At 44.9% G+C, this 27259-nt stretch overlaps 1 protein-coding gene across 1 annotated transcript in view; it reads right to left on the reverse strand.

Annotated features, from left to right (window-relative positions):
- The window catches only part of LOC308315701 (forkhead box protein P1-like), a 43203-nt gene that overhangs the window by 9642 nt on the left and 6302 nt on the right, over positions 1 to 27259 (reverse strand). The window contains exons 3-13 of the mRNA XM_080763816.1: positions 14381 to 14462; positions 14214 to 14347; positions 13073 to 13159; positions 12020 to 12134; positions 10072 to 10174; positions 8542 to 8649; positions 7962 to 8049; positions 7544 to 7636; positions 7100 to 7286; positions 6614 to 6690; positions 443 to 544 (exon numbers count right to left, since the gene is read on the reverse strand). Of these exons, the coding sequence (XP_080619942.1) occupies positions 443 to 544; positions 6614 to 6690; positions 7100 to 7286; positions 7544 to 7636; positions 7962 to 8049; positions 8542 to 8649; positions 10072 to 10174; positions 12020 to 12134; positions 13073 to 13159; positions 14214 to 14347; positions 14381 to 14462 (1176 nt within the window). The remainder of the gene's footprint in view (positions 1 to 442; positions 545 to 6613; positions 6691 to 7099; positions 7287 to 7543; positions 7637 to 7961; positions 8050 to 8541; positions 8650 to 10071; positions 10175 to 12019; positions 12135 to 13072; positions 13160 to 14213; positions 14348 to 14380; positions 14463 to 27259) is intronic.

Genomic DNA, 27259 nt, shown 5'->3' on the forward strand with positions numbered 1-27259 from the left:
TGTCTGACTGCATTCTGTATGATAAATATACATTTATGATTGCATAATCAATTCAAAATTTGATACATTCAATTAAAACGTTGTACACATTTTCAATAGGGTTTCAGGACAAGGAAGAGGGATATACAAGATTTCTCAGGAAACAAAAGCTCAAATCAAATGTGTCCATTTGTCCAAAAGCAATGTACAGCCAGTAAGGGCTGTTTTGTTTTGTTTATTTTTGCTTTGTTTTGTTGTACTCATGTTGAGTAGACGATCAGCATTACTGTGTACAAAGACGTGTATATCCGAATTATTGTAACTGTATGAAAAGGTGTCATATAATCCCATGAGGGATGGGCCACGAGGTCATTCATTCATTCCATTGGTGTCCAAGTCAAACTCCTTTAAGTACTTAAGCGCTAATAGAGCTGGGGTGAGCTCACAATGTATCTGCTAATACCTTCCAAGTCGCTGCGTTGCGTCTGAAATATGCAAATGTTCTGGTGAACCAGTTGTAGATTTCATTCAGGGTGAGCTGCCGGCGAGGAGACTCAAAGATCGCCTGGACAACAGAAGAAAACAAACATTATGAAAACAACTTAAAACTAGAAAAGTCGCAAAAAATTGCTAAGTGTGGTTGCCCCTCCCACTAATTTTGCTAGCCAATTACAATGTCAAGTCACTCCTGTGATTATATGGAAGTCATTCGGAAGGGATTTATCCCACAAAAATGTTTTTGCAACAGTTACATTTTTCGCATCTGCGGCACCCCCTATGGATGAAAATGGAATTGGTTTTGGCTCTGGGTTGACGCCATCCCATCCATGTGATTCAAATTTGGGGTGGATGGGATGTTTGGTTCATGATTTGTGGCATTTTTTGTAAAATAGGCCCCTCCCACTAACTTCTGACGATTAGTGATGCATAGGTAACATAACGGAGGGTTACACTCTCTGTAACCCAGGTTCTCTGAGTGGAGAGACTGGCTCTCCACTACATATTTTCAATATGTACGGGAACTGACCCCACAGGGCAGTGTTCATGGATATCTCTTTAAGACACATCTTCTATGGTGGCCCGGCCCAGATGCCAATCAGCGGGCTATTTAAGCCCCATCTGTGCAGTGCCACTTCGATTAATTCTTGATTGACACGCATTTCGGAGCGGCTCTTTTGTGGAGAGCCAGTCTCTCCACTCAGAGAACCTGGGTTACAGAGAGTGTAACCCTCCGTTCTCTATCGTGTTCGAGACTGGCTCTCCACTACATATTTTCAATATGTACGGGAACTCTCTAAGACACACCGCGAGGAAATAAGCAGACCAGCTGCCCCTGCGGCAGCCCGAGGCAGTTTAACCTGAATTCCGTCCGAGCCTATAAGTGGTGAGCGCCATGAGTCACAGGCGCTTGCCAAACGCTCCAAAACTTCAGTATTCATACCAAGTAAGTAATACTCGTGGCCTAGGCGCAAGAGGCCACCTAGGCTCAGCTGGCCCAGCATGATGCTAGGCCAGTGACCACCGGGGTGAAGGGCTGCTCAAGCCAGCCCGTCAGATGCCCGGCCGACCTGACCGGTCAAGGTGCTGGTGACCCTACCGCTGAGTAGCACGCAGGAGCGACTCCCACAGGGGGAGCGGATGCCACCACGTTCCATCGGTAGGACAAGGTGAATGTAGACAGAGTCGCCCATGTCACTGCTGTGTAGATCTCTGTCAGAGATACACCATTCTACAGCAACCAGGGGGCTGTTGTCCCATGGGCAGAGTGTGCCCGCCTTCCAGGCGACCCTGGCACTCCTGCCTGCTTGTCCCTGTTGGATCACCCCTGTGATCCGGTGGGACAGTCCACCCTTCGACCATGGTCTACCCGAGCACTCTCTGATCAGGCCGTATGGTATAGAGTGCAGGGATTGGTGCCAGCACCACCTAACCATTGCCATGTAGGAAGCGGCAGCCTCCTTCATGCACTGATAGGGACATTCTTGTGGCTGACACTGCTAACAACAAAAATGCTGTCCTGCGAGAAGCCACCCAAGTGTCCACGCTTAATTGGCTCATGCCGCAAGGCAGACAGTACCACCTCCCGTGGGGGGGCTGCCGACCTAATGTGCGAGCACCCGGTACACCGTGGTCTCCCTCAGCCCTAAGGGGCGGAGGCACCCGCTGGCTCACTGCCAAGAGATGCCAGCCAGCAAACTAGTGCTGTGGGATCCAACAAACGGGCACCGGTCACGAGGACGTCCCACGCCAACATCCGTGGATGTACTCAAGAACGACGCAGGAGCGCAAAGTACCAACAAACTGGCCAGATGGAGATCCAGGATCACCGGAAACGACAATGGAGGGCTCGTCTGAGGACGACCTCGAGAGAGCTACAACCCATGACATGGTGGAACCTACTCAGGGGTCCACCTGAATTGACCGCCACTGTCTCGAGAGACAGCATGTGGGGGCTGGGTATCCTGAACTGTCAGGACTGAGGAGTGGGCTCGGTGTGCTGAGCACCTCTAGCCATACCCCGCCGGTTGGCCCTGGAATTGTTTGTTTACGCTCTCTGCCGTGTGGTCTGGCCGGACCGCGGCGGCAACGATCAGCGACCGTAGATGGCCTCAGAGTACGCCGACTAGGTCAGCTCCTCTGGGTTCTACCCCGCTACCCGCCGCAACGGTTTACAGCCGCGATGATCAACCAGGAGGTTCACCGACGAGGTCGGTTTCGCTCGGGGTCTCACAGCGCTTCTGCAGCCAGGGAACCCAGGCTCCACCAACGAGGTCGGCTTCGCACTTGGGACCCTTTGGCCGCACCGAGCGCCGTCTCAAGGTTTCCCCCGACGAGCAGGTTTCACCAGGGAGCGGACGCACGGACCGAACGCCGTCTCAAGGTTTCCCCCGACGAGCAGGTTTCACCAGGGAGCGGACGCACGGACAAGACTGAGGCTTCCTCCGCGAGGCAGATTCGGCACTCAGTCTTGTTGCTGTTGTTGTTGGCTAGCTGCGCCTAGATAGCCATGACTTCGTGACTTCTCTGGATGAGAAGAGCTTTCTCTGTGGTTTCAGACCGGTAACCGGACCGCAGAGTCACACCTAGGTGCATAAACGGCTCGCCGTGACACACTGTACACTGTATCGTGTGCTCTGCCCGACAGCCACAGCACGCTCTGCTGTGTCACTGAGCCCGGCTCCACCGTGAAACTACACCACGGACGCATGAGCTGACCTCGTCAGCAATACGCCCTATAGTGTGATAATGGCTGAGATTCAGGCATACTTCCTGGCAGACCCAGCATGTCATGTCTATGTTACCAAACGTCGGACAGACACAGCATGTCCTGTCTGTGACAGAACTACACCACTGTCGCGTGAGCTGACACCCCGCCAGAAATACGACAGTATAGTGCGCTATGATGACTGCCCAACATAAAGGGAAACCTTCGACTGACCCAGCACGTTCTGTTTGTGTCACTGAACCCAGATCCACAATACCGAACTACATCACCGGGGTGTAAGCTGGCGCAACACCCACAATACATGTATTCATGTACTCTTTGTATGTCTATTTCATATGGACCCCAGGGAGATTAGCTGTCGCCAACGTGGTCGGGTTTCGCCAGGGAGCGGACGCACGGACAAGCTCCACACCGAACGCCGACCCCAGGTTTCCCCCAACGAGCAGGTTTCACCAAGGGTTGGACGCACGGACCGAACGCCGTCTCCAGGGTTTCCCCCAACGAGCAGGTTTCACCCAGGAGCGGTCGCACGGACAAACTGAGGCTTCCTCCGCAAGACGGACTCGGCACTCAGCTTGTTCGGATTACTTTGGCATCAGCTAATGGGGATCCATTCAGTAAACCATACCCTGTATAGTGTGCTCTAATGGCCGTCTGACCCCAAGGAATTGTGTTAGTCTCACCTACAAACGAGACAACAGCTAACCCGAGAGGGCGAGTCAACGCTCGCTCCCTAAACTGCACACTGTAGTGCATTAATAGGCTGCTGACACTCGTAAGTAGTCTCGCCGAAAACTTTCACTAAATCCTTCTTTACAGACCTGTCCATACCAGGCAGGGCAGGAAAGAGGTGGAGCTATAGCCTGAGCTTAGCTCGCCCAGCTCTGCCAACCTGGGACAAGGTTCAAGGTAGTCTTTATTTGTCTCTCTTGAGAAAACATTGTCTTGGAGACAGAGTCACAGCTGTATACAAATAGCATATACCCGTTCACATAAAAAATACATTTTTATGGGTCTGTCCGTGGAAACGACTGGTCTTTTGCCTCTAAAACAGGCATGGCCCCTCCAGCTTCAGCTGGAAGGAAGAGACCATTCATACAGGAGGTCCTCATACCAGGGCCCCCGCAGGGCACACACTGGTCATGGCCATCCTCTGTGGGCGTGTGAGCTCCACATGCAGCCTGAGAAACCCCTGCTATTTCCATCTCCTCTTGTCTCTATATAGATATATTCATATGTATACCTATATATTATTTATTATATGTGTACCTATATATACATATATGTATACATCTTGTATTGTACACCATATTTTAACTGTTCGGAATGTGCTCCACAGGGAGTGGGCCCATAGTAATTGCTTGAACGTGAGGGGTCATAATCTACCCTTTGCAGCTCACAATGCTGCATAAACGAATCAAGGCAACATGGTACCCTAAGACATCCCCCTGACACGGATTCTCCGTGTGCTCTCTCTTTGTTAGGACAGAGTCCATACCAATCCAATGTCCACAATTTGCTTTGTGTCACCAGCAGAGTTATGGACCTCTGGAAGAGGTTGTACATAAACTGCTCAGCCGCTCTGAGGCGCTCTAGCCCAAAACAATCTGACATTAAGCACACTGGAGGCTTCCAAACCTTAGTATATATCATTCCAGTCGGCCTACAAGTCCACATGCATATAGTGTGTTGTTGTAGCCTTTATCATACTTATAAGCATATAAGTATATATTAACTAGAACCAATTGTGACAGAGTAAGCAATTTAATTGCAGCGCCTAACACGGTGGGTCATCAGGAGTTTTTGTCTCCTGATCTTTGAGCCACACCGCCCTCTTGTGACCCATAAGGCACAGTGCAGACTGGGCAGCCGTCCGGACATACCTCCATACACTATGACGCTCATGTCAACCTGTCAATGAGGAAGTTGGAACACGCTGGAATTGTTTGTTTACACTCTCTGCCGTGTGGTCTGACCGGGCCGCGGTGCAACGAACAACGGCCGTAGATGGCCTCAGAGTACGCCGACTGGGTCAGCTCCTCTGGGCTCTACCCCGCCGATCGCCGCCGCGGTGTACAGCCGCGATGATAGACCCGGAGGTCTCACCGCTTCTGCAGCCAGGGAACCAGGGCTCCGCCAACGTGGTCGGCTTCGCACTTGGCTTTGGCCACACCGAACGCCGTCTCCTAGTTTCCCCCAACGTGGTCGGGTTTCACTAGGGAACGGACGCACGGACCGAACGCCGTCTCAAGGTTTCCCCCAACGTGGTCGGGTTTCGCCAGGGAGCGGACGCACGGACAAGCTCCACACCGAACGCCGACCCCAGGTTTCCCCCAACGAGCAGGTTTCACCAAGGGTTGGACGCACGGACCGAACGCCGTCTCCAGGGTTTCCCCCAACGAGCAGGTTTCACCCAGGAGCGGTCGCACGGACAAACTGAGGCTTCCTCCGCAAGACGGACTCGGCACTCAGCTTGTTCGGATTAGCCTGCAGCTTTGCTGTTGTTGTTTTTTTGTGGAGCTACGCGGCGCCCCGAGAGGAGTCGTCGAGACGACCAGCTCTCTTCTTACCTAGGTAAGTGGACTGTGTGCCACGCAGCTTCATGTTCTAAATATATATATTTATATATAATGTTTAATAGTGTCAAAACTGCTGAGATACACGAAACGTCTGCTCTCGTGGAAATCAAAAAATCGAAGTGGCACTGCACAGATGGGGCTTAAATAGCCCGCTGATTGGCATCTGGGCCGGGCCACCATAGAAGATGTGTCTTAAAGAGATATCCATGAACACTGCCCTGTGGGGTCAGTTCCCGTACATATTGAAAATATGTAGTGGAGAGCCAGTCTCGAACACGATAGAGAACAGTGTTTACCTGTCTTATTAGTGATGTGTAGGTAACATTATAGTGTTTATCTGTCTTATTAGTGATGTGTAGGTAACATAACAGTGTTTATCTGTCTTATTAGTGATGTGTAGGTAACATAACAGTGTTTATCTGTCTTATTAGTGATGTGTAGGTAACATTATAGTGTTTATCTGTCTTATTAGTGATGTGTAGGTAACATTATAGTGTTTATCTGTCTTATTAGTGATGTGTAGGTAACATTATAGTGTTTATCTGTCTTATTAGTGATGTGTAGGTAACATTATAGTGTTTATCTGTCTTATTAGTGATGTGTAGGTAACATTATAGTGTTTATCTGTCTTATTAGTGATGTGTAGGTAACATTATAGTGTTTATCTGTCTTATTAGTGATGTGTAGGTAACATAACAGTGTTTATCTGTCTTATTAGTGATGTGTAGGTAACATTATAGTGTTTATCTGTCTTATTAGTGATGTGTAGGTAACATTATAGTGTTTATCTGTCTTATTAGTGATGTGTAGGTAACATAACAGTGTTTACCTGTCTTATTAGTGATGCGTAGGTAAATGGCGGCCGCACTTCTGTACTTAAGTAGAACTCCTTGTTATCTGTGATGTCTGTTGAAACAATAAAACAATATCAATGATAATTTACCAAGAAGAAGAAGAAGAATAAACAAAACTCGTAAATGGTTAATTAAATATTAACCATTCATAATCAAATATACTTTATATAATGCACTGATGTCTGCCACAACTGCAGTAGTGGTGGACATTGTTAAGGTGACTCTCCACCAAACAGTCTGATTTCTTTTTAAATTTAGGCTTGTTTCTGCACCAGTAGCAGACGAGAGGTACACTCTACGCAGCCAATACACCCCCCTCCCCTCCTCTATACATAATGTGTGTGATGTCACAGTAGTGTGTGTGTGATGTCATAGTAGTGTGTATGATGTCATAGTGTTTTTAACGTCATAGTATGTGTGACATCATAGTGTGTGTGTGATGATGTCACGGGTCAGCTGACCTTGGCTCATGGAGCGGCTGTATCTCCTGCGGACAGGGGTGGGGCCAGTGAACATGCTGGCCGTCGAGGACTCGCTGTACGGCGTCAGAGGCGTAGAGGGCGCTGTGGCGCTCTGAGACACCGCCATGGGAGGCGGGGCTTTGGGCAGCGTGGCCGGAGAGAAGGACATGTTGGGAACCATGGAAACCTGAAATTTATATTAATAATAATGAATACATGCTGGGAACCATGGAGACCAGAAATAAACAATCATTATAATTAATACATAAGCCATATAACTATATAACTAAGGAAACCGCGGTCATCAATTTCTGTCTCTTGATCTGATTTTGGTCATTGCACATTAGCACAACCATGCTTTTCACATTCCCAAAATGTAAGCTGTGTGTGTGTGTGCGTGTGTGTGTGTGTGTGTGTGTGTGTGTGCGTGTGTATATATCTTACGGGCTGGGCAGCAGCTCTAGGCTCAGTAGCTCTAGGCTCAGCAGACTTCAGGTGAGCCATCATGGCCTGCAGTCTCTCCTTGTCCTTCTTCAGCTGCAGGAGAGCAAGGGCTTAATATCACACAGAGGAAGGGGTTCCCATTTGTACACTCTTAAGAGTTACAGACCTGTAAGGGTCCATTTGGTTCCTAACTTGTTTACAACTTTTCTCAAACAAAACTCAGCTCAATCTCATTGAATTTAAGCTATTCGATAGATTTTATTTAAAAAAAATGTAATTCCAGATTTAGCTACTAGCTAGTAGCTACTATATTCTGTGTCAGAAACTCTGAATGATGTCATAATCATGCAGGGGTTGGGATGGGCGGGATCAATGATGTCATAATGATTCATAGGTTGGGGGCGGGGTCATAGCCTACCTGTAGTTCCAGCTGCTGCACCACCTGCATCTGGACTCGACACTGAGCCGTACTCTTATCATCCAGTATGTGTTCACTGTTCAGATGTCTGCACGCACACATGCACGCACGCACACACACGCAAACACACACACACACACCAATAAGAATCATATAAGTCATTATCATAAGTGCATGAAACTGTATCGGTAAGCTAAATAATTCATCAACAAAAGTCTATAATTTAATTCTTTCTGGCACCTCCCCGATAAGGCCTATCTGTCCTGACCCCTCATCCATACATTATGGGTAATTATTATTATGGACTCAGGTGGTTCTTCGTCTCAACTCTTTATATTTATCTAAACGCTTTTCATCTTCAAATTGACCCATTGAATGAATCCTGCAAATCTATGATAATGCCACTAGAGGGCAGCATTGTCATTGGGTCAAAGCTGAGTGCATTTCATGTTAGCCTCCATGTTGGTTCAGAAATGATAACATGTTATGAGAATCCAAACAGTAAACATATTATCATGATATTCTGTGTGTGTGTGTGTGTGTGTGTGTGTGTGTGTGTGTGTGTGTGTGGACAACTCACTTGAGGAAGGACTGGAAGTCTCCGAACACGGTCTCACATCCAGGCCATTTACACATGCCGTTACCATAGAGAGCATGAGTGTTCTTCTGACTGTCATCTACTGACACACTGCACACACACACACACACACACACACACACACACACACACACACACACACGGTTAGTTTTGGACTAGATAGATTTACAAGCTCAGAACGCGTTGCATCGCAATGTTGTTGTACAGCTTGTGCTGTAGGTCTTCTATTTTTGCTTGTTTTAATTAGTTTGTTTCATGACATACTGCCCCGTTTCAGGGCGGTTCTAGTTAAACAAACAAACACAACTTCAACAGGGGTTCTGGGAAGTGTCAGAAGGATAGCTTAGCCCACATACAGCACTGGGGCTACTGGTAGAGCGTCCGGATCAGAACCGCGAGGTTCCCAGTTCGATACTGGGCTCCTCCCGGATTTTGTGTCGAAGTGCCTTTGAACAAGACGCTGAACACCTACCTACTTGCTCCCAATGAGCAGGTTGGTTTCTTGCATGGTTTCCTCCGCCATTGGTGTATGAATGTGTGTGAATATCTGCACCATGGGGCGACCTGGACATGTTTTGGCCCAGACCGGCCCACCACAAGCCACAGTACGTTAATAGCAGGTACTCTACCGCCCGCTCCGTCGAGGCACACACAAACAAACAAGCCCTAATTAATACCCAGCTTTTAAAGACCTACTGAAATGAAAAATATGTTTTTCACACTTTTAGACCATATCCGTGGAAATCATATGGACATACCTAACAATGGATGCCAAAAAAATGGAATTTTTCAAATGTTTGTGTATTTCTTTTATATCAAAAGTCAATACAAATCAAATTTTAATTATTTCCTTTGAACGAAAACGTGCTGCGTGATGACGTGTCGAGGCTCACATGCATATTAATGAATCTTGATTAAATTCACCTGTTTGATTCCCATTTCTGCGCGTCCGTCCAAACACAGGTGCTTTTGATTACATACCACTCCGTTTTTAATCTCATTCCAGGGGACATCCAGACAGTGTATTACTCGGTTTAAACGTAATCATCGCGCTAAAATATGTATCTGAATGTGTGAATATGTGTGTCAAAAGACCAGTCTGCCACTACTGTCCCACGCCTGTGGAACTCCCTCCCAGACCATTTGAGAGCCCCAAAATATACAGAAACATGCTTTTAAAAATGGACTCAAAACATACCTTTTTAACAGAACAAAAGGTTCTGTTAAAAAGGTATGTTTTGAATCTATATTTATAAGCGTAGTATTTCCCCCCCTAGGTATTTTATTCTATGCCTTAATTCGTTTTTAATCTACTTTTTACTCTCTTATGTTGTTGCAGAATGTTTTTTTGTCTTGCCTTTGTTGTTCTCATGCCATTGTTTTTAAAGCCTGCGGCGAACATATAAACTGGGTTTAAAAAAAAAATGTATTATTAAAGCATCATAAGGTTTAGCCCACATAAAGCCAGACAGACAGACAGACAGACAGACAGACAGACAGACAGACACTAACCTGTCTTTCTTGTGATGTCCGTTGGATGTGGACTGTTGACAGGAGAGCTCTGTGCTCTCTGCAGCAGCCATCATGGACGACACGCTGCTTCCATTCTCACATCCTACAATTACAACACAAACACCTTCATTAGTGGCTGGAGGAGAGAGAGAGAGGCCAAGGAGGTGTAACACTACAGCTTCAACGTTTTCTCCTCCTGTTCATATGCCTGTAAATTCTTCAGGTTTATATACATTAACACTAGTGTTTTTTTGTAGTGTTCAGTGCCTTGCTCTAGGGCACGTTGGCAGGCATTGTAGTTGTATGATCCATTCCAGAGCGAGGGTGTGAAACCTGAACCTCTCCAGACTCCACCTCATCCTCTGAACACTTAAAACTACTAATTATCTCTGTCTGTGCCTTGTTATGTTGACCATTTCATGTTATGTAGATAGATAGACTTGTTTTGTCGTCCATTTAGTTATGTTATTTAGACGTAGATTAACTTGTTGTCCATGACTCCATTTCATGTTCTTTTGTGTTTATGTTAGATGCTAGCTATGTCATTTACTTGCACACAGTCATTTTATAAAGCTCATTAAATTATGCACAGCCTCACTGAGAACTCACCTCTTCAGAATAGTGATAGGATATTGCATCTGAAGAAGTACGACTATTAGATGTAGGCCCTCCAGAAAAACGCTGGCTAAAATCCTTGATTATGCAGGCTAAAGTCCTTGATTTTGCGATGAAATGTGGAATTTAAAGAAAGAGAAACAGGTGAGCTTCGTCTGGAAACTGCCCTTGGTTAAGGCAGTGGGTGCTCAGCTTTGTAAATAACTCATACACCATACATACACCTAAATATAAAATGCGGCACTCCAAAATAAAAGATGCAAGACTGGCTCAGATGCAATTTCTCATGTTTGTTTGCGAACGCTGACACGTTTCGGCAGAGCCTTCTTCAGAGCAGACTAAAAAACGTTTTCGGGAAGTTTGCGTGATTATGCGCTTCCCTTTTAGGGAAATAAATAAATAATAATAACCCCTGCATAATCTGGGAGATTTGGCTGATTATGCAGTCGCATAATCGCATTTATCTGCAGTGTCTATTTGGTAGGGTGTCGGTAGGGTATTGAAGTAGTAGGACTATTAGATGGTAGGATACTCAGTAGGCCTTGTCTCTGTAGGCCAAAGGGACACACTTCCAGTCACTCAATGTTAATAGTATTTGTAGTAGATAACAGTAGCACAATTTGAAATTTGCACCCTATGGCCAGAAAAAGTGTGCTTGACTGGATTGCTGAATTCCTACAATGACCATAATTCTTTGGGTGCATCTCCTTGTGGAGCGGGGGAAGGCTGCGTGGAGGTGTGACTTGTAGTCCAGGAAGAAAGTGAGACCACATTTTCATGACAAAGTTTGGTCATGAACATGGCGCCATGACTAAAATACACATAACCCCAGGAAAGAGTTTCTTGTGTCTTAAACATCATTAAAATAAGATCTGGTTACAAAAGTGTTGAAGTGGCCCTCTAAAATATTATAATAGGGTGTAGTATTGATACGATATAGTACAGGTAGGGATATATACCAGTGTTATTAGACAGTAGGACACTCAGCAGGCCTTGTCTCTGTTGGTTATGATTGAAGTAGGTCAGGGGTTCCCAAACGGTGGTGCAACATGAAAAGAGTAATGGCGGTTTCATGGTGTTATTTAACACAAACGAAATCAGGTAAACCACTGTTGTAAGAAGATGCAGCCGTGAGAGTATAGAGCAGCTGCATGTCTCTCAGTGCAGTGACATTCTGTGATTATTTGCCATATATCATATTAAAAGAAATGTATCATCTTCGGCAAATTTAGCGTTTAGATTTAGCGTTGGGGAGGTGCGTCAGCTAGGTAAGGAGGTAACAGGGGGTGCATGGGACCGCTGAGGTAGGGTAGAGTATAGTAGGGTACAGTACCAGTGTTATTGTTAGGTAGGACACTCAGCAGGCCTTGTCTCTGCAGGTTCATCAGGTGATGTTGTTGGACCTGCAGCAGCTGCTGTTGAACACTGAGCTGTTGAACACTCAGCTGCTGTTGAACATACGCACGCAAGCACGCGCACACACACACGCACGCACACACACACACACACACACACACACACACACACACACACACACACACACACACACACACACACACACACACACACACACACACACACACACACAGGATGTTTACAACTTTATGTACCAGACAAAAATCTTTGGTCACTTTTTGCTACAACTCCTACGCATTTTGTCCAAAACTCGCACACATCTCTGAAGTCATGTGGTCAAGATGATTCATCATCATTATCAGGGACAAATTGTTTAATATTCCATCCACCTGTCTAACTTCTCTGGGTGGACAACCCCCGGTCTGGTGCAGACCTGCCCTCCGAGGAGCACACTTTTATACTAATTAATACTATTATGTATGTATTTACAATCCTACTATTAACTTAATAAAGGAATCTCTGTCATTCTGTCTGTGGGTTTGAGCTAAACTGACTCTTGACTCTGAAAATGTGAATCTCCAAAAGTTAAACTATGCATACCAGTAAGATGCCTAAGAGAAGCAACCTCGTGCACGCATCCGCCTCGTTGACGGCAGACTGCTGGGCGAGCGCGTTTGAGGTCAGATGTAGAGTTGCTGGCCAATTGATGACATCACTGATCTCCAAATATAGCTAGATGGCTCACCCGCACTCTGGCCAATGGAGAGCGACGTTGCTACGTGGCGGCCATCTTACTTCGGGGGAGCATAACATTGTGTCTATGGGGCATGTACTTTTAAATAACCATAACTTGCTCAATTTTGACTGACTGTTGTATCTTTTGCTTCATAGATAAAAAGTTCTGCAAAGCAGGGGACTCCGGCACTCTATAGTTTGTCTGCACACATCCCGAGTATGGACTAGTTAGTATGTCAGTATACCTCAGTATTGAGTCCAGAGTTACTATCATTAGTACAGTATATCAGCATACCTCAGTATTGAGTCCAGAGTTGTTCTGCTGTAACAGCTGCATGTTAAGCTGCTCCTGTTGGTTCTTAAAGACTTCCTGGATCTGTTGCTGCAACACATATAAAAATATCATTATATCATCATCATACTATAATTCTGACAATGTCTGTCTGTGTGTGTGTCTGTGTGTCAGAAACACTGCCGAAGATCCTCACTCCCAATCACACAGGCATTAACCATAATAATATGGAGGTATTAACGAAGCCCCCTTCCAATTTAACAAATTATAAATTAATAATGAATTTATTAGTGAATTAAATATGCGAAAATTCACCCAGGGTGCAGTACCCCCCCCCCCCACGGGTAAGGGCTAGTTATATATAACATAAAAGTAATATACAATTATACATTCTACTGTTGGTTCTTAAACTATTTGGACGCCAAAGATGAGATATCTCGTATTTTCTTTTTGCCAAGGCTCTGGATGCCAAAGACGAGGAAGATGAGAATGTTTTATTTATTGATAAAGTTAGATTGCAGTCCTCGCCACCGCCAGAATTTTGTAATGCCTATATCTCAGATTAATTCCCCAGATTGCGTTTTGAATCAAAACAAGCTTTATTCCCGGCCCATAACTAAATTATCACCGTTACAAAATGTGTTTCGGGTGAATTTCTAATCTATCGGGTGAACCATTGCTCCTTCACTTGGAAAGGAGCCATCTTAGGTGGTTCGGGCATCTAGTACGGATGCCTACCGAACGTCTCCCTATGGAGGTCCTTGATGCACATCCCACTGGGGAGAGACCCCTCTGGCAGACCAATGACCAGATGGATTATATCTCCACTGGGAGGAGAACCTTTGGCAGACCAAGGACCAGATGGATTATATCTTCACTGAGAAGAGACCCCAGGGTAGACCAAGGACCAGATGGATTAAATCTTCACTGGAATTAGACCCAACCAAGCAGACCAAGGACCAGATGAGGGGATTACATCCACACTGGCCTTGGAATCCTCGGGATCCCCCAGGAGGAAGTAGCTAATGTTGATCTGGAGAGGGAAGTCTGGAGCTCTCTGCTGGAACTTGATTATCCCCATATGACGGATAAGCGAATGAAGATGAATGGATGGATGATGGATGGACGGTTCAACCTACAGTACCTGGTGCAACATGAGGACCTTCTGTTGCTGGAGCAGAACCTGGAGCTGCTGGGAGCTAAGGACGTTCTGCTGGGTCTGGTTGGAGACCTGCAGACCGGAGCCCTGAAGAGTGGAGCTCTGCAGACTGGATCCCTGCAGTGTGGAGGCCTGCAGACTGGAGCCCTGCAGTGTGGAGGCCTGCAGACTGGAGCTCTGGAGCTGCTGTGGGGTCTCTACTGGGGGGGTCATCATGGACGTGGTCACTGGGAACTGCAACACAACAAACCAATATCACAACAATCAGCTTCATCACAGGGACATTCAGAGGACGTCCTGGAAGATTGTAGTCACTTGTCCGAAGCATGAGCACACACAAATACATTTGAAATGAACTAACTGTGAGTTGATTTGGGCGAATACATGTTTGAATATAGTTTCAAATGGATATGAAACTATTCTCCAAAAAGTGAATGCACATGCAGTGCTCAAAGTTTAAATGCAGACGAGGTCAGTCTGCTAACGTGCGTGGATAGGACCGATCTATATGGCTGGCTGTATACAATATTGGAAAGGTGATTATTTGGAAAGCCGGTTAATAATGTCAGACAGTATAGTGCACCGAAGTCTGACATCACTTCCAGTAGAGGGCGCCAGTCCACAGGTTCATGTGTTTTTTTATTTGCATTGAAAATAGGTCGCTTCATATAAGAACTGTGTTTCAAAAATAAACTGATCATCCCGGCCTTTCTGTCAGGGGTGTGGCTGTGTGTCGTTAATGATGTCCATTAATATTTGATACAGCCAGTTTCTGGAGAAAATGGAATTAATGTGGCCGCAAAAGCCTTGAAACTACAATGAAAGCAATGTCGCTGCTAATATACGTCACGCCCAGCTGTCAACACATTGCGTTTCTGAGATTCCTCGTTGACGTAAGCTCAGCTGGCAGTGACTCGACTCGTAGTAACCACGAAACATTAAATATAAAAATAATAATAATAATAATAACATGTCAGTTTCTGTTGTGCGACAGGCAGCTGTAGCCACCCCCCCGCCTACCCGGAAATGTAGTCTCTGGGTTGTTTGACTCGTTTCTAATGCTTATTTTGGGTGGACTGTGGACTGGCGCCCTCTACTGACAGTAACGTCAGGACTTCAGTGCTTTATTGTTGGCCACCAGGAGTGTCACAGAAAAAGTGAAACCAAGAGTCACTTGTCCAACGAACAAGTTAAAATTTGCACTTGTCCGGAAAGATTAATTACTTGTCCTGGATAACAGGACTAGCCTTAATGTCAAGCCCTGCTGTCACACATTCTAATGAGTTGAACCTCATAGAAAACCTCAGGTTCTGATGGGATTTGAAGAAGGCGATTGCAAAACACAAAGTGAAGAAAATTAGTTAAACGTTTTCAGTTCAAGTTATCAATATCAATATGTTAAACTGTGTGTAAACACACACACACACACACACACACACACACACACTAGGCAAACACGTAATGCATGCGGAGTCGCGCACACACGCACACACAAAATAACAGCCCATTCTCATTTCTCACAGTCTGGAGCTCAGGATCACATTTATTTATAAGGTGAGTTTCACAAAAAACACTTTTGTCAGCAAACTGAGACAAACAAACAACTCACAGCCATGTGACATTGTGTATGTGCGTGCATGTGTGCGCGCGCGTGTGTGTGTGTGTGCGAGTGTACTAATCTATTTCGTGAATTATAAGCTATTTATTAAACTGAATCCTGTTTTTGTATTCTTTCCTAATGCAGTTTTATTTGTTACACTTCATTTGTGATGTTTTTAAAAGTTACTAATGTAAACTGACCTTTCAATAAGTATTCAATCGATCAATGCAACATGTTGTCTTTACTTACGCTGGGTATAAAGTAAACTAATAACCAATCAGAACAAGACAAGAGACAATGAGTTCACTGCTGGTGCTCAGTTCTGTATTTATTAATGTATTCATTAATTAATGTATGCACATCAATCAACAGCTCTCTAGCCTGCCACAGCCTGTGTGATTTCTGGTCTAGAGGGGCGGCTAAAACAGCCGGTGGATCCTATTGGGTTCACGATCTGATTTACAAGAAGTCTACACTATTACAGCATGTATAGAAGAGTTGTCATCTTGATCAACGCTTGCCCGTTATCTCTCCTACCAACATCAACAACATCGTATCTAACGACAACATATTCTTTAGTCTTGGGTCTGAGAGGCTAAATCTCATCAAATGGTGGTCTGTGGCTAAAATGCTGAATAAATAATGGACCTTGATATGAAAAGGGTTGAAAACCACTGGCTTACGTTGAATGGTGGGATTTCATAATACATCGGGTGGGCTTACAGGATTGAACAGAACTTGTCATCGCTGACAGGATTGAAGAGAACACAAACCCAAAGAGACAAAAAGCACATAAACAATAAACCAAGAGAACAAAAGAAACAAAAACAACCAGACAATGTGAATCAAAAACAACAACAATGCCAGAAGGATCAGTGGGAATAAATACAAGGTCCATTAATACTTAAAGTGGAGCTCCAAGTTAGTACAAATATTTAATAATGTAAATAGTACAGTGAGAATAAAACAGTAGTGTAGTGCGCCACCAACTGAAGTATAAAAATCACACCTGTGACCTGTGTGAAGTGAGGGGCGCTAATATATTAAAGACAAGTCTAACTCATGTTGATTAGGTGATGTAATGGTGATGTAAAACAAACAGCGCAAACACAAACATTAAACGCCATTAAGAGACAATATGACGTAAATGACACATTATGACGTAAATTTTCCCTTCATTGTCAATGCGTTTACAAAACAAACATTGAAGTAAAGACAAACATTAAACCTGTGTATAGGAGGGGTAGCACCCCTCAAAAATACTAGTAGAACAGTGCTCGTTGGAGGTGATCAGGTGTGATCAATATTCGCTAATAAAGGGAGAGGTTGCTCATCATTGAGCAACATCATTGTCAGAACACCATTGCGATGTCAGAACAGGCCAGCTCCATATGTATGGAGATCTAGGGGTGATCTGGATTTGGGCCCTGTCCAAATATATATATATATATATATATATATAGTAGTGTATTTTTCCACTCTCCAGGGTCAGGTCAGATAAATGAGGTTCCAACTGGACTGGGAGGAAAAGCAGAAATAACACAAACAAACAAAAACAAAAACACAACCATAACACTGTGAGCCCTGAGGGAAATTATAACCGCCGCACAATAACAACAACAAGCTACGCACACGCACACACACGCAGGCATGCACGCACACATGCTGTACACATGCACGCATGCACGTACACATACACACGCACACGTACACAAACACACACACACACACACACACACATCTTGTATTACTAGAGTTGTGAGGACGTCGACGTTTGACAATTTTACGAGGCCATTCAGTTTTTTTTTATTGATATTTCTAACCTTGGAAAGGCTAAGGCTGGAAAACGAAAATCTACAACAAGGTCATGTGTCGCGCTGCAACGCCTTGTGAGCTTGTAGATCTAGCTTTTTATTTTTCCAGGTATGCGACACTCTAAATGTCTAATCCGAACACTAACCCTGCAATGTATTTCAAATTAAACTCTCAGCCATTTCTCCTAAAATGGTTCCTCTATTCATCATATTCTACTGAACTTGTGGCCCTCACAAATATAGTGATACAAGTCAACACACACACACACACACACACACACACACACACACACACACACACACACACACACACACACACGCACACAATAACAACAACAACAGAGCTCTGCTAGGCATCTAGCAATTACCCCCCCCCCCCCCACACACACACACACACACACACACACACACTCTCTCGCTCTCTCTCCCTGTCTCCCCTCCCCCACGCTGTCAGCCCCTCCCAGCTCTCTGGGAGATTGTTTACAGTCAACATCAACACAGAGATATAAATAATGAATATAAAAACATTGCACACAGCACTGGTGTTTACCAGAACAACACAAGCCCAGACGAATACTTTAATTAAGGTCTGAGCCACAAACAAACATTCTCTCCCTCTCTCCGAGGGCTGCGAGGTATAAACATAGTGCCTTGCTCGGAGGCTCTGAGGCCCGCTAACAACAACACATGAGACTGAGAATGAGTTCTGTGTGCTGTCGGGTGAACCACTATAAAGTGCTCAACATAGGGCGTGTGGACCCTCCAGGGGGTCTGGAGGAAGAGGCTGTGGGGATAGGGCTGACACCATTACACATATAAGTTGACGATTAATTGTCACACAAATAATTGTGAAATATCAATTTAATTGTGTTTTTGGCATTGGAAATTCGGCCGAGCTACACGAGTGCGTTTGTGCGTGGATTATAGTATGTCAATGATACCGGCCCCTACACCAGACACGCGGATAGCGCTGGCCCAGGATACGCATGCTCTAAATATAGGATCGGCTCTAATTACTTTTCATGTGTGTGTGCGGCCCGTATATCGGCTCCAAAATGGAGACAGTGACGCAAATCTACGGCGCACGCCAGAGTCCTGCAACGGTTCGGATACCCGAGTGGGAACGGGCGGGACAATATACCTTTATAAATTAACAGGTGCGGGTGCGGAACGGAACGCAACGCGGGTGGGCGACCTTTTTTAATAAGCGGACCCGCACTGCACGATGTTATATCAGCAGCTGAGCTGGGGTATTTCTCAAAATTTAAATCAGTCACATGCCCAAGGAATCGTCAGTGATGTCACATCACTGCCGATTCCTTCATAATGGCGTTCTGTTTCTGCTGCTGTGCTTCCCTGTGCTACTTCCTTGTTGCATAGCAGTGACATCACGGCCGAATCCTTGCTTCCTTATCGTAGCATTTCAGCCTGTACTGTAGCCTATATTTCCATTCACTCGTGCTGATGAAACACCAAGGGATTATAATGCCAACGTTCAACACAAGATGTAAAGCTAACCCAGGTAATGTTGGCCTAATGCGTCACACTGTCTAAGTGTAAATAAAGTTAAAAAGATTAGCCTGATGAGTGATGACCGTGTTTGAAACAGCCTTGGATCAAGACGGTCGACTCATCAGGCTCTCCTTGTTGATATATTATGCTAATATACCATTTAGGTCGAAATCATGATATAACTTTATGTTGTGATAATAAGCAGCAGTAGCCTCAGTCAACTACATGTCTTCCGTTCTGTGTGCAACGCACTGCCGCCGCCCACCACCACCACATGCGGTGTTGGATGAAATAAAGTCAATTATAGCTATCGGTGCCTGTGATACGAAAGGGTAAAGGGGCAGGTAACAGGTCCATTTTTTGACGGGCGGGCGGATCTGGTTTCGAGTTTTATATAAATCATGAGTAACGGGCGGGTTTCGGAACTGATTGATGGGCGGGGCAGGTATCGAAAATTTGACCCGTGCAGGACTCTGGCGCACGCCCACCAATCTGGTGTAGACCGGGAGTGTTTTGCACACGCATTCATTTTGCCCACTGCGCATACACATGCACTTGGTGTAGCTCGGACCGTAATGAATGGAAATTACATTTCTGTTAATTGCCTTTTAGGCTTCGTAATAAAAAAGTGCACAGGGCAGATATGACAAATAACTGAAATATACCAAGACATCCATAGCTGTAGCGTCACTCTGGATAGGAGCCCACATGGAAAAATGTATAATTGAAATAAGTGTAGGTTAATTGAATGCCACAGACGAAAAACAGTCCAAGTCCACACTATTGATCCATAATGTATAAATGATAGATAAGGATTCAGGACAACAAGGCCTTTTCGTGGAGGGGTCAGAATGAAATTTGGACTTAGACTGTTTTTCGTCTGTGGTACTCAATTGTACTACAGAAAAAAACAAGGCCAAGGTCACTTATAAACAGACATGGGGACACCGATTGCTTGTCAGTTGGTCATCTTCTGTGAAAGTCAGCCTATGAAGCTGGGTTCTTCAACCTGCGGTCTGGGACCCCCTTGGTGGGGACACAGTGAGGTCTTATCTGTATGGAGCTACAGTATAGTCTAATGTTTTAAAAGTGACCGGGCGTGTTCCACCCAGATCGTAGTGTTACGCCCCCTGCTGTGACACAGGCGGAACTGCTCCGCCTCTAGTCATGCGTCACAGTCCAGGAGGTCAACTCTGAACAGTGAACACTGGCCCGCTTTCCTCCGTGGTGGGAAATAGTGTAGTGCAGTGGTTCTCAAACTTTTTCATGTCAAGGACCCCCAAATTGACACTTATCACCCCACGGACGGAATATGCCAGGGACCTCAATTTTACGCCTCTAGCAGTGACTCTCAACCATTTTCATTTCAAGGACCGGCATTTTGACATGCATTAGGCTACGCATCTCTGGGTGGGGTCCCCATATATATTAACTCTGAGAGTGTACAAATGGAACCAAATGGACCCCTGGGGGTCCCCTGACGCCACTTTGAGAACCACTGGTGTAGTGCACGACGATGGCACTGTTTAAGGGGGGGGGGAGTAATTTACGATCTCGTCCCTATCGGTACATAACTTGGTCATTGCCGAGTCGTCTGTAGCGGACTTCGCAACATTCAGCACGGCGTCTCGCTCGGCGGTGCCTCTCTTTGCTCGCGTCCGCCACAGACGCCGTACCTCGGCAAAGACTGCATAGTGTCGGGCCGGGACATCCGCCAAGATGTATTTCCCCCGGATACGATATTTTTCAACCAATCACAACACTTTTTTCATTCACAGAATGTAAATAGTCAACGTCATTTCCTTCAGCGGTACTTCTGCCCAAATCCCACTACTCCGTTTAACCACTCACCCGGCTAGGTCTTGCCCAGCGTGGGTCTCACCAAGTGGGCTGAGTGGTTCGCATCGCTGGGGGCGACAAAAACCTTAAATAATCCTAATAAAATAGTGAAATCTTAAAAACACTGTATAATGTACTACTGGTACCACAGATCTACAATTTAACCTAGCATCAGTCAGCGTCTAAACAACATAGTACAAAAATAATATTCTGTACATGGAAACTATAGAAACTATAGATCAACAAGGAACCTAGCATCTGTCAAAATAATATGGTCTCTAAATTATTGTTATTATCATTACTATAGCAAAAATAATAATGAGAAAACAATAATAATCAGAAAACAAAAAACACAGTCTCTCTCTCTCTCTTTCGCTCTCTGTGGGAGCTTGTTTCTTTCTGTTTTTTCTGTCAACACAAAACAACAGGCCTCTGCCTAATCCCTGTTACCATGGCAACCAGCAAGTCCAAACATCATCTGTTGTTGTTATTGTGGAAAGTCACCCAGAGAGAGACAGACAGACAGACAGTAAACACACGCAGAGAGAGACGGGGCCCTCTGAGAGACAGACAGTTAAGATAGAGGTCCATGAAGACAGACTGGTGACAGAATGTAAACACAGATGGTAAGACAGGTCCTACAAACCAGCCTCACAATGAGCACGCACACGCACACACACACACACACACACACACACACACACACACACACACACACACACACACACACACACACACACATCTACCTATAGCATGCACTCTTAGCCAGAGCGACTTACTCATGTGAGAAAGACGATAATAATCAGAGTAATCAGAGTAAACAGTAATCAGCTGCTAAACATCATTGAAACACTCTTCACTCTTCAACTCACATCAACCGTTATCATGATAATACAATAAAACAATAATAAAATAATGCTTATGAATGAATGGTACAGACCTGCTCATGTCCAAGACAACCTGCAGTGTGTCTGGACTCTCTCTGATCTGATCTGTGTGAGAACCTCTCTCTCTCTGTGCTGTAAGTGAACCTCTCTCTCTCACTGCCTACTCCATGTGAAGCATAAACAAAACTAAGCTAATTCAAAGTGAGCCCTCCCTCCCCCTCCACTCCTCGCTGGGGGAGGGGGAGGGTGTGTGTGGTGGCCCCTCCCTTCTCACATGTGACTCAGGCTCAGACTCATCATCATCACCAGACACATGCAGGAATACCGGTATATCTAAATAAAATCACACCCGTGTGAAGTGAGGGGCGCTCTTATCATCATACATCATCATCTCATGCCGGCCAATCACAATTTGCATACTCACCTTTGTTTTCAATGTTTGTGTTACTCTTTGTGTTTACACAAACCCTCAAAGCTGGCCATTCATTGTCAATGGCCTTCAATGTTTGTGTTTACACAAACCCTCAAAGCTGGACATAGGAGGGGCTAGCGCACCTCAAAAAAGAATTGTGTGATGTTTACTTATCATTCCAAAGCTCCACATACCGCCAACCAGAGACTTTAACCTTTGCTTTTTGACATTTCTGATCGACCATTCATGTTGATGGAATATGCTTCTAAAACAAAACATGTATTTTATCGCTATAGTATAGCAGATCTGCAAGCTCACATGTACCAGACTCTTCAAACTTCCCTAAAACACCCTGGACAATGCTCTACACGTCCTAAACTTTTCTCCCATCCCTATACACTCTGGACAACACTCCACAAGTCCTAGACTCTTCTCCCTTCCCTAAAACACCCTGGACAACACTCCACACGTCCTAGACTCTTCTCCATTCCCTAAAACACCCTGGACAACGCTCCACACATCCTAGACTCTTCTCCTTTCCCTAACACACCCTGGACAACGCTCCACACGTCCTAGACTCTTCTCCCTTCCCTAAAACACCCTGGACAACGCTCCACATGTCCCAGACTCTTCTCCCTTCCTTAAAACACCCTGGACAACACTCCACACGTCCCTTTCAATGTGCTCATTGTATAACTGCTATCCTATAGTTTCTTTAAGATCTTTCTTTATTTATCGTTCTCTCTGCACTCTTTACGCATGTGACTATTTACCTTGTTGTTTGGTGACTATAGAGTTCATACAGAAACTGATATGATGTTTGGATACTGAAGGGGAAGGGGGGCGCAGACCAGCTGAACATACATTCACATACAGTCTTGTTGTGATGAAGACATTACTGCTACAAAGTACAAACACAGCCTCACCACAAGCCAGAACAACAATACGATGTTTATAGGAGTGAGAGAGAGAGAGAGAGAGAGAGAGAGAGAGAGAGCGAGAGAGAGAGAGAATGGACTCTACAACTCACTGATAGTAGCTTTACATTTACAGTGTAGTCATTCATCGGACACTCTCTATCCAGAGTGACTACAAGGTAAACACATCTTTGCTGCCTAATTGAAGCCCATAGCCCTGCAGCCTGTATGCATGCTCAGAGCTAAGTAACTCGTCACCCCAGCACTAATTCAATTCTCCCCAAACTTGCTACAAAAATCGTGACAGAAATCGTCCAGAAGAGAAAGGCGTATGATTGAACTGTTAACAGCAGTGTTTTAAAATGCGATCTAAAAGGACTAAGGCCAGGTGATAATAAATGTTAAAGGCAGCAGTGGTATTTATGTAATATAAATATAATTGAAGGTTCACGGTTCAAGGAGTTTCATTGTCATTCCAAGTACAGAACACAATTTGATTACTCAGGTCCTGGTCAGGCAGACAAGAAGGTAAATTACATGCACGTGCCCATAAAAAAGCAGCAGCACTAAAGAAAGAAAGAAAGAAAGAAAGAAACAAACAAACAAACAAACAAACAAACAAACAAACAAAGAAACAGTTCAGTTGAAGTTCATAATGCAGAGTTCATGTGTAGTCACACAGATCAATGTCAAAGGTCACAGTTCAGGGTCATGATTCTCACAGCTACAGGGAAGAAGCTATTTTTCTTCCTGGTGGCGCTGGCCTTAATACTACGCAGGTGGGGGGGGGGGGGGGGGGGACACACACACGAAGAGACTGTGTGCAGGGTGGGTGGCATTCTTCATGATGCTGGCAGCCTTATTCCTGCATCTGCTGGTGTAAATGTCACTCAGGGCAGGAAGGCTGCATCCAGTGATATTCACCACCCAGTGCAGAGCCTTCCTGTCTGCCTCAGAGTCATACAGTGATGCAGAATGTTAGGATGCTCTCCACTGCACACCTGTAGAAGGAGGTGGACTGGGCCCCGCCCTAGTCAGCCTCTTCAGGAAGTACACAGTACGCTGGTGGGCCTGCCGAGTTGAGCTTCCAGGTCAGGTTGTTGGCAATGTGCACTCCTAGGTACACTATCATTTCTACTGTCTTTTTGACATTGATGCAGAAGTTATTTGCTCTGCACCAAGACTGCAGGTGTTTCACATCACGCCTGCACTCCACCTCGTTGTTATTGGAGATTAGTCCGACCACTGCTGTGTGATCCGCAAACTTGACAATATGGTTAGTCATATGTCAGTGGACTCAGGACACATCCCTGGGGGGAACCGGTGTTGAGGGTGAGGGGAGAAGAGATGTTGTTGCGGATCTTCGCAGTCCTGTTGGTTAAGAAGTCCAAGACCCAGTTACACAGGGGTGCGCATATGCAAAGAACAGACAGTTTGTTTTGTTCACTAGGGTCTGTGGGATGATGGTATTAAATGCCGAACTGAAGTCCAGGGAGAGAAGTCTAGTATACCACAGATGCTATTGCGTCATCAGTGGAGCGGTTCTTCTTATATGCGAACTGGTGGGGATCCACGTTATCGCGACCTATGACAGTCAGCGCTGCCTGTCACTCAAGAAGGCCGTGGGGGCGTGTTTGGGTGCAAGGGGCACGCCCTCCAAAGCCTTTTGCAGTGCGGTACGAAAGCACGCGTGACTGACTGATTTGTGACTGGTTATACTTTTTGTCTAATAAAAGTATATTTTCCTAAATCTGGAGACAATTCATATGTAAATTGTAAACTATACAGATACACTCCTGCTCATTACTGAGCACAAATTATGTACTATATACATACATCTTCGTGCTTGAGCACAAAATGAGAAACTTCTTGTTTGTGCACGCACGCACGCACGCACACACACGCACACGCACACACACACACACACACACACACACACACACACACACACACACACACACACAGACACACGTTCTGGCTAGGAGAAACACAATGTTACTTAACTCTAAGATGTCAGACGTTAGTGTGAGTTATTAACAAGTCAATACAGGAGAACTAACAATACAGTGTTTGTGCTTCAGTGGCTGGAAGGTGTTGAGTCAACCTGACGTTACTGCTGTTGTTGTTGTCGCAACAACCAGATAGTTGACACATTAGTCCATGATAACTGACACGTAGCTGCGCAATAAATAACATCTTTACGTCCTTAAAGGGACACTTTACCTTTTTAGCAAAAATATATATGTTTATGACGTTTAGAAGATTTAGAACACTTTCCTGGGGGGTATTATTTGTGTAATTTGGTTTTAGATATTTTAGATTTTATCAGTGAGCCCAGTGTCTCTGATGTCATGGACACTGGGCTCACTTCCTTCCTGGACTACAATTTCCATAATGCTTTGGTGCACTGCTCCTCCTTGTGGATAGGGGGAGGGCTGTCTTGTTGGAACAACATGTAGTCCAGGAAGTAAGTGAGCCCAGTGTCCATGACATCAGAGACACTGGGGTTCACTGATAAAATCTAAAATATCTAAAACCACATATTACACACATAAAGACCCCCAGGAAAGTGTTCTAAATCTTCTAAACGTCATTAACATATTATTTTGCAAAAAGGGTTAAGTGTCCCTTTAACTTAACCCATTTAGACCTGAGGCCTATTCTTAAAAAAAAGACTTCGAAATAAGTTAAAACAGTTTTCTGAAAAACCTATGTTTCTATGTCAGTGGTGCTCAACCTTTTTCATGTCAAGGACAGATCTGCCAGAAAGGCAGTTACCAGACTGCTATTTCTGTCACAAACACATTCATCATACTCATACATACAACTCAAACTCAAACGGTGGGACTATTTCCAGGCGGATTTTCATGAAATGGAGGTATGGTTGAATTCTTCAAAGGTTTGTGAAAAACATCGGCAGGGAACGGGAGTTAAAGATTGATTTATAACGCAGGCAACGTGTTAATCAGATGGTAATTCTGTCAGAAAGGCAGTTACCAGACTGGTAATTCTGTCAGAAAGACACCCGAGGCTACCGCGTTCCAGAGCCACTCAAAGTGAGGGTCAGAAGCCGCTGAGGGTTGATTTCACCCCGCTGCGTCATTCATCTCTGCCATTTTCTGGAAGTGATGACACACAAACAGAGTTCTCTCTCCTGTTTGGATGAAATGCACCGACACACCCTTGGTGTAAACAATGCAGGAACACATGCAGGAACACATTTCCATGGGAACACATTTCCATATAGCAGCATGTTACCTTAGAGAAAATAAAACAACTTGATGTAAACAACAAGGTAGGATAGGAACACATTTCCATATAACAGCATGGCACCTGATGCAACTGCTCACGTCTTCACACACACACACACACACACACACACACACACACACACACACACACACACACACACACACACACACACGCTACTGTGAGTGACTATTTACCCTCTGTTTAATTGGTTGGTTTTATATTCCTTTGTCAATCAAATGTGTACAAATTATTTTGAATATCGTGCTGTTGAGAAGAGAAACCCTTTTTCTTACCAGACCAGTGGTAAGAACAAATAAAACAGACAAAGACAAGAACAAAACTAAATAACAAGAAAAACTAAACACCAAACTAAACACATTCCAAATGGTTTCACAATTTACAAATGACATTTTCACCATTCAGGCATTCAGCCAGAGTCAACAAACTTGTATGCAGTAGAGTGAGGATGTCAGAAGAACAAAGTAGGAGGTCGTTTATGTGACATTAGACAAGCCTTCCTTAAATAGGACAAGGAGTGCCCTTCAGTAAAAACATCTGAGAGTCTCAGAGTCAGTACCGTCTGTACCGTCAACAAAACTGAAATATTAATATGAAGTAGGTCAAATATACTATAGTAACGGAATTAAGTGATTACTGTGTTGTCTGTGTCCACTATGCCATTTCAACTCTTAATAAAACCAATACATATAGCCGTGTCCACGTTCTGGGATACAGCTGTCAAAACAGCTGTATCCCAGAACGTGGACACGGCCGCCACACAACTTCGCTCAAACACAG

The sequence above is a fragment of the Protomyctophum bolini genome, assembly GCF_963924005.1.
Source record: "Protomyctophum bolini genome assembly, chromosome: 5".
In the NCBI taxonomy this organism is placed as follows: domain Eukaryota; kingdom Metazoa; phylum Chordata; class Actinopteri; order Myctophiformes; family Myctophidae; genus Protomyctophum; species Protomyctophum bolini.